Source organism: Emys orbicularis, chromosome 2 (genome assembly GCF_028017835.1).
Source record: "Emys orbicularis isolate rEmyOrb1 chromosome 2, rEmyOrb1.hap1, whole genome shotgun sequence".
Classification (NCBI taxonomy): Eukaryota; Metazoa; Chordata; order Testudines; family Emydidae; genus Emys; species Emys orbicularis.
Window position 1 is genome coordinate 244,135,941 of NC_088684.1, and position 12,554 is coordinate 244,148,494.

The 12,554-nt window shown below is 40.3% G+C and overlaps 1 protein-coding gene across 4 annotated transcripts in view; it reads left to right on the plus strand.

The window, feature by feature from the left end:
• The window catches only part of DGKB (diacylglycerol kinase beta), a 449,520-nt gene that overhangs the window by 344,600 nt on the left and 92,366 nt on the right, over positions 1-12,554 (plus strand). For all 4 annotated transcript variants that reach the window (XM_065397765.1, XM_065397766.1, XM_065397767.1 and 1 more), the window contains one exon: positions 3,198-3,393. In XM_065397765.1, the coding sequence (XP_065253837.1) occupies positions 3,198-3,393 (196 nt within the window). The remainder of the gene's footprint in view (positions 1-3,197; positions 3,394-12,554) is intronic.

Below are 12,554 nucleotides of genomic sequence, written 5' to 3' on the forward strand. Positions count from 1 at the left end.
ACTCATCACAGTGGGATTCTGAGGCCTAGTCAAATAATTGTCTTAGTGTACTACCTGCTGTGTTCAATATTGAGTGAAAATGGAAGTGAGGCCCCGGCACCTTCTTATTTTACAATTCTTCTTTTATTTAAATAATTCCAGTCGGTTTGGGGGACGCCAGACCTTTATAAATTAACAGCAGGGAAATACCAAAGGTGTCAGATTGCATATTTATCATCTTTTTCGTGTAATACTTAAATATGTATTAAGAAGTGACTGACATAAATTAGGCAGATTTCAGAAGCCACAGGCCGTGGCTTGTAGAGGACCCCCTTCTGCTTGACATTTCATCCTTGTCAAAGATCAAATTATTTTAATTTAGGCTGCAAATTATAAGGAATGAAGACTTCTTTGTGGGAATTCCCTGTGGTAATCTGACTTTTGTTGTTACTGCTGCTTGTCAGTGTGCAAAAGATATAATATGCATGCAAATAAGGTTAAAAAATATGTACTATCTAATTATCCAGCCAGTACATTCCACTTGAAGACAGTGGGAGGCCTGACACACAGTATGTGTTTGATTCATTGAGGCCTGCAGGGTATTTACACAAGATTACTTTTAATTATGAAATTAATATCTGTTTATCTGGAATGTATAGCAGTAAGTAAGTATACACAGAACAGAATTTTTTAGTAAAATAAATCGTCTTTATCTTTAATACATATAAAATATAGATGAGTTTTCTTCCAAAATGACATTGAAGACACTCATCAACTTTTTTTGAAAGTCAATAAAAATGTGCCCTTTCTCTTACACTGGTTGCCACAACTGCCAAGTCATTTCAAGACGTCATTGCATCTTACCAGTTTCCCTCGCTGAATATTATACATGGCTTTAAACATTTTAATTTTTTGAGAGAAAATATAAAAAGGAAGCCTTACTATTGTGATGGCTCTTGTCTCTTCTTTAGATTTGTAATATTGTTAAAAGCATTTGAAAGAGACAGAGGAGTATACGCTAAGTATGGTTTGGTTTTGTGCTTTGGGTGAGTTACAGGATAAGTGAACAATTGGGGCAGGGATGATCATAATTATATGTAGCGGGCTCTTTTTCTTGGTAAAAGCCTTAATAAAGGCTTAATGTTAAGCAGAGAAAGAAAATGACAGTGGCCTGTAGAGCAGTGAGCTACCAGATGTCAATGAACTCTCACTGAAGCATTTTTTTTTCTAGATTTCTTCCTGGTAATTATATATTGACATTCCAAATTTAGGCCATATTCCTGCATTTTAAAATGTACACGTGGGTCCCTGTAACTATGCAGAACCCCACTGAAAGGGCTTGATGAAAGTGCAGGCATCCACTAGCATATTGTAAATTGCAGGTCTGGGATCTAACATATTCATATATACTGCAATATATAATAAAGCACGTGGTTATGCCAGGATGCCTACACATCTTAGTTGTGTTGTGAGGCATGAGGCTAGTGTGCAAATCACTTCAGCCAATATGGGAATGTGGATCCTGGAGACTTTGGGGGACTCAATGAATTAATAAATGGATATGAAGCCTTTGCCCCTGTAATGGGTGCAAATATAATCCAGGTTGTAGTAACCAAAAGTTGTTTGTTTTCCATCGGGTTGCTGTTCAGTTCCATGCTGTAGGTGGAATGGCATAGTGGTCTCGGTCTGGTTCCTAAGGGAATAGGTGTCTGTACTGGAAAACCACCACTACCTTGTATGTGTATTGGAAGTATCAGCTGAGAGGCCAAGGACTGAATGAGCACAGAAACTAAATTATCTTCACACCCCTCAATCTACCTCATCTTTAGGAGATGTAAACAGGGCAGTGTGTAGTGACTCCTGTTCTAAATAGGTTTCCTGTTCTCTGGATAAACAGGGGAGTTTGCTGTCTAAGACTTTCCATCTGGTATCTGTCATAAGCACTAACTTTCCTAAAGAGATAGCAAAGAAACCAAAGTGGGACTCCTTATATCACTTTCAAGGAAAGCTATTATATTATTGAAGAAACTGATTTTTAAAGCAGAATAGAAGTTTCCTTATGGCTCTACTGATAGCACTTTGCTTCTGGCCAAGAAGGTCTTTGGTTTATCTCCAACATGGGCTCATTCCCAATGATTTGACTGCTGTATAGTACTGAGCGGGTGTGTGCTATTAGTCCGTCAGATGTGGTGATAAATTAAAGTCCTCTAGAACAGCGGTTCTCAAACTTTAGCAACTCAAGGACCCCCATTTTGATTTAAAAAAAAATTGGGGACCCCCCCAAGCCTCCCCCCACTCAGACCCAGGCCCCTGCCCCACCCCACCCCTTTCCCCAAGGCCCTACCTCTTCCCACCCCCACTCCACCCCTGTCCCGCCTCTTCCCCGCCTCTTTCCACTCCGTCCCCGCTACTCCCCTTCCCTCCCAGGGCCTCCTGCATGCTGCTGAACAGCTGTTCCCTGGCATGCAGGAGGCTCTGGGAGGGATAGGAGGTGAGGGAGGGAGAGGGAGAGGGAGGAGTTGATCAGCTGGGCCCGCAGACCCCCTGGAGTACCCTTGTGGACCCCAGTTTCAGAAACGCTGCTCTAGAAGGTTAATTTAAATTTTAAAAGTAAATGAATGTTCAGAAAAGGGTTTTGATTAACAGCAGTGGAGATGTCAGAAACTCCATGAAGTCTATGTAGGGACTTCCACTATTGCTACTGATCTTACATGGAAAGTGCTCAGACACTATGGTGCTGGGCAGCAGTATAAAACCCTAAAATAGAAAAAAGTGTTTCTCTGGCACAGACAGGAGATCCAATTAGTGTGAAGGTAGTTTTTGTGGTATGGATATTTGTCCAGTATGAGCTGTAGTGAGATCATGAACACATTTCACATCAGTCAATGCATAACCATCAGATAACAACCTTTCACTGCCAAATAGTTCCATATTTAAGCAAGCAACCTGGGGATGAATAGTAATCGTATCCACATTCTGCCTCCTGAACCAGGACCTTGTACCCTTCTTCCCAGCTCATAATTCCTTTCCAGAGATTATATATATATATATATATATATATATATATATATATATATATTAGTATTAAACAGGAATATGTATTTGACAGTAGGAGGAATGATGAAGGAAAAACAACAACTGGTAGGTAGAACATTCTGATTTTCTCTTTCTGTCTTACTGCCTTCTCTCTTTATTTCTTTGTTTCCTTTGCTAATCAGTGTGATGGAATTCAGCTAGACTTAATCAATATTTCTCTGGAAGGAATTGCCATTCTGAACATTCCAAGCATGCACGGTGGATCAAATCTTTGGGGAGAGACCAAGAAAAGACGTAGCCATCGTCGAACTGAAAAGAAGAGGTTGGATAAAAGAAGCACTGTCACAGATGCCAAGGAATTGAAGGTTGCATGTCAAGGTAATCTTCAGATTAAAATGAATTGCTGGTTCTAGACAGTCAAATAACTTATTAAACTATAACGCTATATGCCTCTTTATCAAAACTAAGAGTGGTTTAAAAAAACAAAACACACCAAAAAAAAAAAAAATGCTGCAGCTTTGCACTGCCATAAACACATCTACACTGATAATTGCGGTCTTTGTGCAAACCTACCTTACCTAGATAGGACATCCCATGTGAAGCAGACTAAACAACAACATGGAGCACGGCTGTTCTATTCTGTAGAAAAAGTGCTTAGTGCTACAGAAGCCAGATAAAAGCTACTCATGAATGGCACTCTACATACAGTTTGGTTTCAGGGACAGACATGCCCCTTTTCTGACAGAATTTGTCCTCCATGGCCATGGAGGTTGTCTCATCATGGTAATAATGAGGATCTGCTACCACACTGTAGCATATGATACCTGGATCCCATCTGCACTCCCTGATTATATACACTGCAGTTTGCCTGCCAGCTTTCCCTTCCATTTAGTCATTACTCATTTTTATAGAGAAGATCCGGTTTCAGTCCTAAGATTTTATTATTAATAGTTATTTCTGACAATCATTATAGTAAATAAGTGTCCATTTTACTTGGTGGGAGCTGGAAGGCATTCATTGTAACACAACATTAAATATCACCAGTTAAGAAGTTTAAATCAATTTTTCTCCAAGTTTTACATTTTGTGGACCACTTTCTAAAGGAGAACTTCTCATGAACCCACCTCCCCACACAACACTCCAACATTTTGGTCTCAAAATATTATTTGGTACAGACCACATGGAAGCGTTCTACAGACCACAGTATGAGACCATTGGCCTACAGTTATCAGCTACATACTTCTTCTTTTGCTCTCTTTGTATTTTTCACTTTCAAAGAGAAAGATCACTTGCCCCAATGGGTTAAAACATTCAAAAGGTGTATTTCTTGGTAAGCTTCATAAAACTCAGGATTTTTACATTCTGATTTTATTTGAATCCTTTTACTTTTGCTGCTTCTCTAAAGATTCTAAATGTCTGGGTTTTTTTCCAGACCTGGTACTCTGGCATTAAACTTTTTTTTAAGTCATTGTTTGTTCATGACACTAGTATGGGATATATTGTAGCTTTAAACCACTACCTGACTGGGATGAGAAGGCAATGTGTATTGGCAGCAGTTTACTGAGGCATTGTCTTTGAAGAAGGCACAAGGACTCTGGGATTGCTTGGGGACTGGCCACAATAATGGCATCTGCTATGCCCATTAGCAGGGTGCAGCACATTCCCTTCACTCCCATCCTCATTTTAGCCCTGCTCTGATAGTCCATGTGGAGGTGGGACTGGTCCATGGCACTACCACACCATCCTACCAACTACAGAGTTTCTACTGCTACTGTCAATACTAGAATCCCTTGGTTCTTGAACACCAAGAGAAAAAAGATCAAAATTGTGCTTGGTCCACCAACCAACATAAGTTTCACCGACAAAAGTGCTGGTTTGGACAGCACTGTGCCAGCAGGAGAGGCTCACTTGCGGACATAGCTAAGACCACTTGTTGGGGGTGGTTTAATTATGGTGGCAGAAGAACTCTCTCTTGCCAGCAAAAAGAGGCTACACAGGAGACTTTACAGCTGTAGCAGTACAGCTGTGCCACTGTAAGGTCCAACTGTAATGTAGGCATAGCCTAACAAACAAAGGGATACAGAGCCTTTCACATCTAGGACAGTGATTCACATGCCTTTCAAATTGGTATGGATGAAAACTGTTGTAACCTCTCAGCTGTTTGAAGATCTGTATCGAACAGGATAGCAGTTTCAGTCTAGTGACTGGTGGACTTGTCTCCATGTTACAGTAATAATTATTACACTTTGTTTACATCCTTGTTGGCAGTCTCAGCAGAGATATCAAGGACTGAATGAAGGACACTAGTTACCTTTAAAGGTGGTCCCTCCATGTCAGTGTTCAGGAATGTTGCTGGGTAGTGCGAAGAAGTTTGGAAAGTCACTGGCTGTGTTGTATCTGTTCTGTGGGTAAACAATGTGACTCTGCTTCCAATATCAATCAAGTACCTTTCCCAAGCCTTGTATTAACTTAAACATTTAAGTCTAAAGTAAATAGTTAGTGGATAAACCCTAGTGGTTACCAGATAGGAAAAAAACAAATTTGTTAGGTGAAGAAATGCATTTTCAAGTTTCAAAGAGCTTCTTTTAAACAACAGGTTTTTTGAAGTGTGTGAAGAAGTACTTTGACTTTACATTTGGAATTTATAAAGAGCTTTGGTTAGGTAAAGTGAAAAGTTTAAATCGATCAGCTATCAAAACAGCTGACTTCCTGTCTGTTCTCAGACAATATGATTCCTAGCTTCAGAATCGTATGTCCTTGAGTCACATCTTGTCTTAGATTAGTGTCTTTTTTATCCCTTAAATACAGTTTAGTTACTTAAAGGCTTGTGTATTTTTTAGTTTGAAGCAAACATTTCACAAAATGTTAAAGACTTCTGCTGAAGTTTGTACTGGGTGGTTTGAGAACCAAGATAAATACACACCTGCATGTTAATCTCTGTTCATTTATTTACTTAGTCTGAATAAATATCCTTTCAGCTGGTTTTATATCTAAACACAGCATCTAATCACAAGACCTAACTAAACAGCCACACTTTATAGGAGACTATTAGCTAACATAAGGCTTTTATAAGGATATAGATCTGATTTTCCTGAAAATCTAATTCTCCTAATTAGGACTTTTGAGCAGTATTAAAGCTCATTTTTAGTATTATCAAATAATAGCAATGCAACTGTGTCACTAAAACTGTGGATCAATCTGTGTTTCATTAGAAATCCCTGCTTTTGTGATTTTATAACGACCATAAAAATGAGCATTGGGCTGAAGCTTGGCACGCACAGCCTGAATCCTGGAATGATTAACACTGTCAACACTTAAGACTGGATTGTTACTGTGCAATCTGCCCTAAATAAGAGGCATCATGTTGCTTTGCTGACCCTGAAGCAGGCCAGGAGAGAGATTGTGGGACTAAACTGCACTAAGTTTACGCCTGGTGCAGAATATATGGCCTGATGCATGCAGCAACACCACTTCTTGTATTGAAGGGGGAGGAGCCAAAGCTCTACCTACTCCTGGCCCCTCCTGCCCATGGGGTGGAGGGATGTATTTGTTCTGTGAAGCCTGCTTCCTCTCTTGCGTTGCTACTTGTGATGGAGATAGCCGGCATAAGGGAGTAAGGTGTCGCGTGACACTTCTTGTGTGCTGCCATACTAGCCAGGCCATAATTTGCCCCTTAACTAGAAAGAAGAAGAAAATCATAGAAACATAGGGCTGGAAGGAACCTCGAGAGGTCATGTAGTCTAGCCCCTTGTGCTGAGGCAGGACCAAGTATATTTTGAACATCCCTGACCAGTGCTTGTCTAACCTGTTCTTAAAAACCTCCTGTGTTGGGGATTCCACAACCTCCCTTGAAAGCTTATTTCAGTGCTTAATTATCCTTAGAGTTAGAAAGTTTTTCCTAATATCTAAGCTAAATCTCTCTTGCTGAAGATTAAGCTGATTACTTCTTGCCTTATCTTCAATGAACATGGAGAACAATTGATCAGCATCCTCTTTATAACATCTTTTAACATAACTGAAGACTGGTCCCCCTGAGTCTTCTTGCCTCAGGACTAAACATGCCCAGTTTTTTTAACCTTTCCTCAAAAGTCAGATTTTCTGAACCTTTTATCATCTTTGTTGACCTCCTCTGGACTTTCTCCAATTTATTTGCAAAACAATCCCATTAGTAAAATCAATGAAACATAAATTGAAATTTAACAACTTTAAAAGCCAAGTTCTTCACTTGGGTGCATGAGTGCAACTCCCACTGATTTCTATGGGAGTTGTGCATGGATGTCAGAGAGTGACATTTGACACTAATATTTTCTACTTGTAATTGGCTTTGATATATATATATATATTAATATATATATTAATTGTGCATAAATAAGATAGCATATTTCAAGAAAAGTTTCTAGAGCAGAAATGCATATGCTTATTAATACTTGATTGAGTTAAGAAAGAATTATTATAGTTTCTCTTGTGCAAAATCCATTTATTATGAAGACCTAAATACAGATTTAGTTGGCAGTCTAGAACAGCTAGAAGATTTGGTGAGCATTTTGCTTTTGCAAAATTTTCATATGCAATATTTTACTATATCGGCTGTAACTGTGAACCATCTTTCTTTCTGCAGCTTAAACAAAATCCTTTAACATTATTTGGCCAAGAGTTTTCTTTATGAATATACACAAATATTAATAAAAGCCAAGAATCAATGTTTTAGAAAAGGTGAACCTATGGCCTGTAGACTAAAATATGAGCTTAGACATATAACTGTAAACAACTGAGCTACCTGCTTTTTAGCAAATGACACTCACTCAAAACATAGATTATATTATGACACTATATTTTCCATGAAAGATACACCAATTCTGTTAGATGATATAACAACAATGATTATATATTAAAATTCTCTTCCTGACAGAAATGTTAAATCAAGTTCTCAAACCTTTCCCTGTTTTCTTTAGTATTTGTGACAGAAGGAAATATATTATTATAGGAATTGCACTGTGTAGCGGAGTGGACACCCGCTCCTGCCCTGAGGGGTTGGAAAAGCCCTGCAGAGGGCTGGGGCTGGGCAAGGTAAAACCCTGGCTGATTGGGGGAAGTGGCTGCAGCTGGGCCACACCCTAATCAGAGCCCAGTTGGCCTGTATAAAGAGGCTGGGAGCCAGAAGCTCAGTAGTCTCCCTCTGCCTTCAGAGAGAGAAGGGCCTGGTTGCAGGGAGCTAGACAGAGTACCTGGGTGGAGCACGGCTGGGGCGCTCCAGCCTGGAAAGCGCCGCAGGGGTGAGTCCGGACATCTCACACACTGCCAAAGCTTTCTTTTGGTGAGGAAAAATACTTATGTTTTGTTTGCTGAATCTTATTTGGAGCCCAGTCCCAACTGCTGAAGCTTATTGGGAGCCTAATTTGGTGCTGGATTATGTTAAGCATCTCACTGAATCACACCCTTGGGGCCCAATCCTTCAAACACACTTGCGTGCACCCCATGTGCGTACACACACACATAACTTTACTCAGATGAGGAGTCCCATTGACTTCAGTGGGAATGCTCATGTGTGCAAAGTTTATAAGCATAAATCTTTACAGGATTAAGGTCTTAAATTATAAACTCTTCAGGATAGGACCATTTCTTCCTGTGCACCTTGCACAGCAACAGGCATACTGATGTTTAACAAAATGTTAAGAAAAGGGAAATCAAACTGAACAGCTTGACAGCAAACCTGTAGTGAGCTACTAGCCAGAGGCTTCTTAAATTTAAGACAATGCATGTTCATGGCTTAATTCAGCATTTAGATATAAACCATGCTCATGGCCTATGATTCAGTAACTCTGGGTGAAAATTTGTGGTGTTGTACTTTCTCTATTATGAGTTTCTGGATGGAAAAGCAGAAGCCATAGAAATGGAGCAACATGTGCCAAGACAACTTACTCACAGTCACAAAAATGGGAAGATGCTGAAGCAAGGGAAAGTGACAAGGCCACAGGGGAACTCAACAGCAGCCATATAACATGGTGGTCTGCATCTGTAAGGGCCAGGGTGCCAGGGGCCAGCCAGCCTGTTCGATTAGCAGACCCAGATGAGAAGGGGTTACATGCCCTCTCTAAAGGGGTCAGTTGACAGAGGTTGCAGGAGGAAAGTTGGCTCCTGTGAGTAGCTCTGGAGTAGAGGAAGTGGGTAGCAGAGTGAAAGGCCTCTGGTCCTGGCAACCTACTTTGTTTTATGTTTGAATTAATAAAATAGTGCCCTGGAGCAAGAGCCTCAAAGACTCTGTGTAGCAGTGAATTTTTAATGGGGCGGGGAGACAGGCCAGCAGCCTACATGTGGTGGAGAACACAGGCAAGCGATCAGCCCTTTGAACTTAGGGGAAGATGAGGCAACAGCTAGTCTGAAGCCAGACCAGGGAAGGTGGCCCTGCTGTAAGCCATAAAAAGAGAAAAAAGAATACTCCGTACAGTTAACATGCCAATGGCAAGGGAACAAACCCATCCAAGCATCCAACAGAGCTAGGGGATAAATGGCAGGAATTCTCGAAGGTAGGCTTGGAACACTTAATGGCTCTACAATATCCTTTAGTTAATCAACAAGCTTTGTTTTGGGGGAAAATTTTAAGTTACTGCATGGCTATTTTCAGTGCTGCTATGGCTCTCTGAATTTCAAGCTTTGAATCAGAATGTTGACTTTGGATCAGAAAGTTGTTTCAATATTTAATTACTCTCACTGCTAAAAAAATGTATGCCTTATTTCCATTCTTAATTTGTCTAGCTTCAGCTTCCAGCCACTGGATCATGTTATACCTTTCTCTGCTAGATCAAAGATCCCATTATTAAATATTTGTTCCCCAGGTAGGTACATATAGACTGTGATCAAGTCACCCCTTTACCTTCTCTTTGTTAAATTAAATAGATTGAGCTCCTAAGTCTCACTGTAAGGCAGGTTTTCTAATCTTTTAATCATGCTCATGGCTCTTTTCTGAACTTTGTCCAATTTATGAACATCCTTCTGAATTGTAGACACCGGAATTGGACACAGTATTCCAGCAGTGGTTGCACCAGTGCCAAATACAGTGGTAAAATCCTCTATGCCCACTCCTCTCCAATTCCCCTGGTTATGCATCCAAGGAATGCTTTAACACTGACCACAGCATTGCATTGGGAACTTTCATTTAGCTGATTACAACCCCCAAATCTTTTTCAGAGTTACTGCTTCCCAAGATAGAGTCCTCATCGTGTAAATATGGCTTACATTCTTTTGTTCATAGATTTAGTCATCTTACATTTAGCCATATTAAAACACATATTCTTTGCTTGTGACCATCTTACCAAGCAATCCAGATCACTCTCTGTCCTCTTCATTATTTATCGCTCCTCCAATTTTTGTATCATCTGCAAACTTTATCATTAGGACCCTACCAAATTCTCGGTCCATTTTGGTAAATTTCACAGTGACGGGATTTAAAAAATCTTAAATGTCATGGTTTCAGATATTTAAATCTTAAATTTCACAGCGTTGTAACCATGGAGGTCCTGTCCAAAAGGGGATTATGGCGGAGGTGTGTGTGCAAGGTTATTGTAGGGGGGTTGTGGTATTGCCACCCTTACTTCTGTGCTGCTGCTGCTGGTGGCAGCACTGCCTTCAGAGCTGGGCAGCTAGAAAGTGGCGGATGCTGGATGGGAGCCCAGCTCTGAGGGCAGTGCCACTGTCAGCAGCAGTGCAGAAGTGAGGGTGGCATGGTATGATATTGCCATCCTTACTTCTGTGCTGCCAGCAGAGATGGGTCTGACCTGGCTCCGGGAGTGGCCCATGCAGAAGAAGAGGAAGTCCCATCCCTCTGCAGCTGGAGCCTGGCACACAGTAGGAGCCCCCAGTTGGTGTTCTCCCAACCCTGCCCCTCCCCAGCACTCAGGGATTAAGGGGGCCTTGGGCTGCCTGTGTGTGTGTTGGGGGTGACCACAGTCACCCATGTCACCCACTCATAGGTCATCCCTGCCCCCCAGCAAAAAAGTGATGACCCTCCCCCCCATATCATGCCACCCTCAATTCTGTGCTGCTACTGGTGGCAGTGCTGCCTTCAGAGCTGGATGCCTGGGAGAAGCCACTGCTTTCTGGCCACCCAGCTCTGAAGGCAGCACAGAAGTAAGAGTGGCAATACCACGACCCCCCCCTACAATAGCCAGATTTCACAGGGGAGACCAGATTTCACGATCCGTGATGTTTTTCACAGCCATGAATTTGGTAGGACCCTCTTTATCATTAATTATGTTATGTTTTCTTCTAAGTCTTTAATAAAAATGTGAAATGACATAGGGCCAAGAACCAATCCCTGCAGGACCCCACTAGAAACACATGTCTAGTGATGAGCCTCCATTTACAATTACATGTTGAGACCTATCGGTTAGCCAGCTTTTTATCCATTTAATATGTACTGTGTTAATTTTATATCTTTCTAATTTAATCAAAACATCGTGCGGTTCCAGGTCAAATGCCTTACGGAAGTCTAATTATATAACATCAGCACTATTACTTTTATCACACAAACTTGTAATCTCATCCAAAAAAAGATATCAAGTTAGTGTGACAGGATCTACTTTCCATAAATCCATGTTGATTGACATTAATTATATTATCCTCCCTTAATTCTTTATTAATCAAGTCTTGTATCAGTCCTGTATCATCTTGATGGGGATTGAAGGGCATTGACCGTCTGATAATTGCTCAAGTCATCTTGTTTACCCTTTTAAAATATTGGCACATTGGCTTTCTTCTAGTCTTCTGGAACTTCCTCAGTGTTCCAAGATTACTGAAAATCAGCATTCATGGTCCAGCAAGCTCCTCAGCCAGCTCTCTTAAAACTCTTGAATGTAAGTTATCGAGACCTGCTTATTTAAAATGTGTAGTTATAACAGCTACTGTTTAACATCCTCCTGAGATTCTAGTGGAATAGAAGACTGGTATCTTATAATCTGATGACATCATCTGTTTTTCCCAAAATACAGAATAGCAATATTTATTGAACACTTCTGCCTTTTCTACATTATAATTGATAATTCTACCATTTCCATCTAGTAATGGACCAATACTATTGTTAGGATTCTTTTTGTTCCCAATGTACTTTAAAAAAATCCTTCACTCTGCTGGCCATCGATTTCACTTTGTGTCCCTTGATTCCTTTATCAATTTTCTACAATTCCTAGTTTCAGTTTATATTTATGACTATCAAGTTCTGCTTTCTTCCACTTGTTACATTTATTTTTATTTTTTCAGCTACAAAATGACACGAAGATCGCTTTAGCATGCAACAAACATCTTCATAAAGTACCATAATTGAATATATGACTTGACTCTCCTATCTAGGTACTTTAGAAAACACACTTATTATATGGATTGATAGAAATGGACACACCTGCTGTTGTCTATTTCACCAATATTATTAGTCAGTTTTCTGGGTTATTTGGGTTAATTTAGAGAAACTTGTTTTAAATTGGCTAAATATAACTCAAGTGTCTATTTCAGAACTGTAAATGATACACTTGGCATCCAATTTCCAGTAA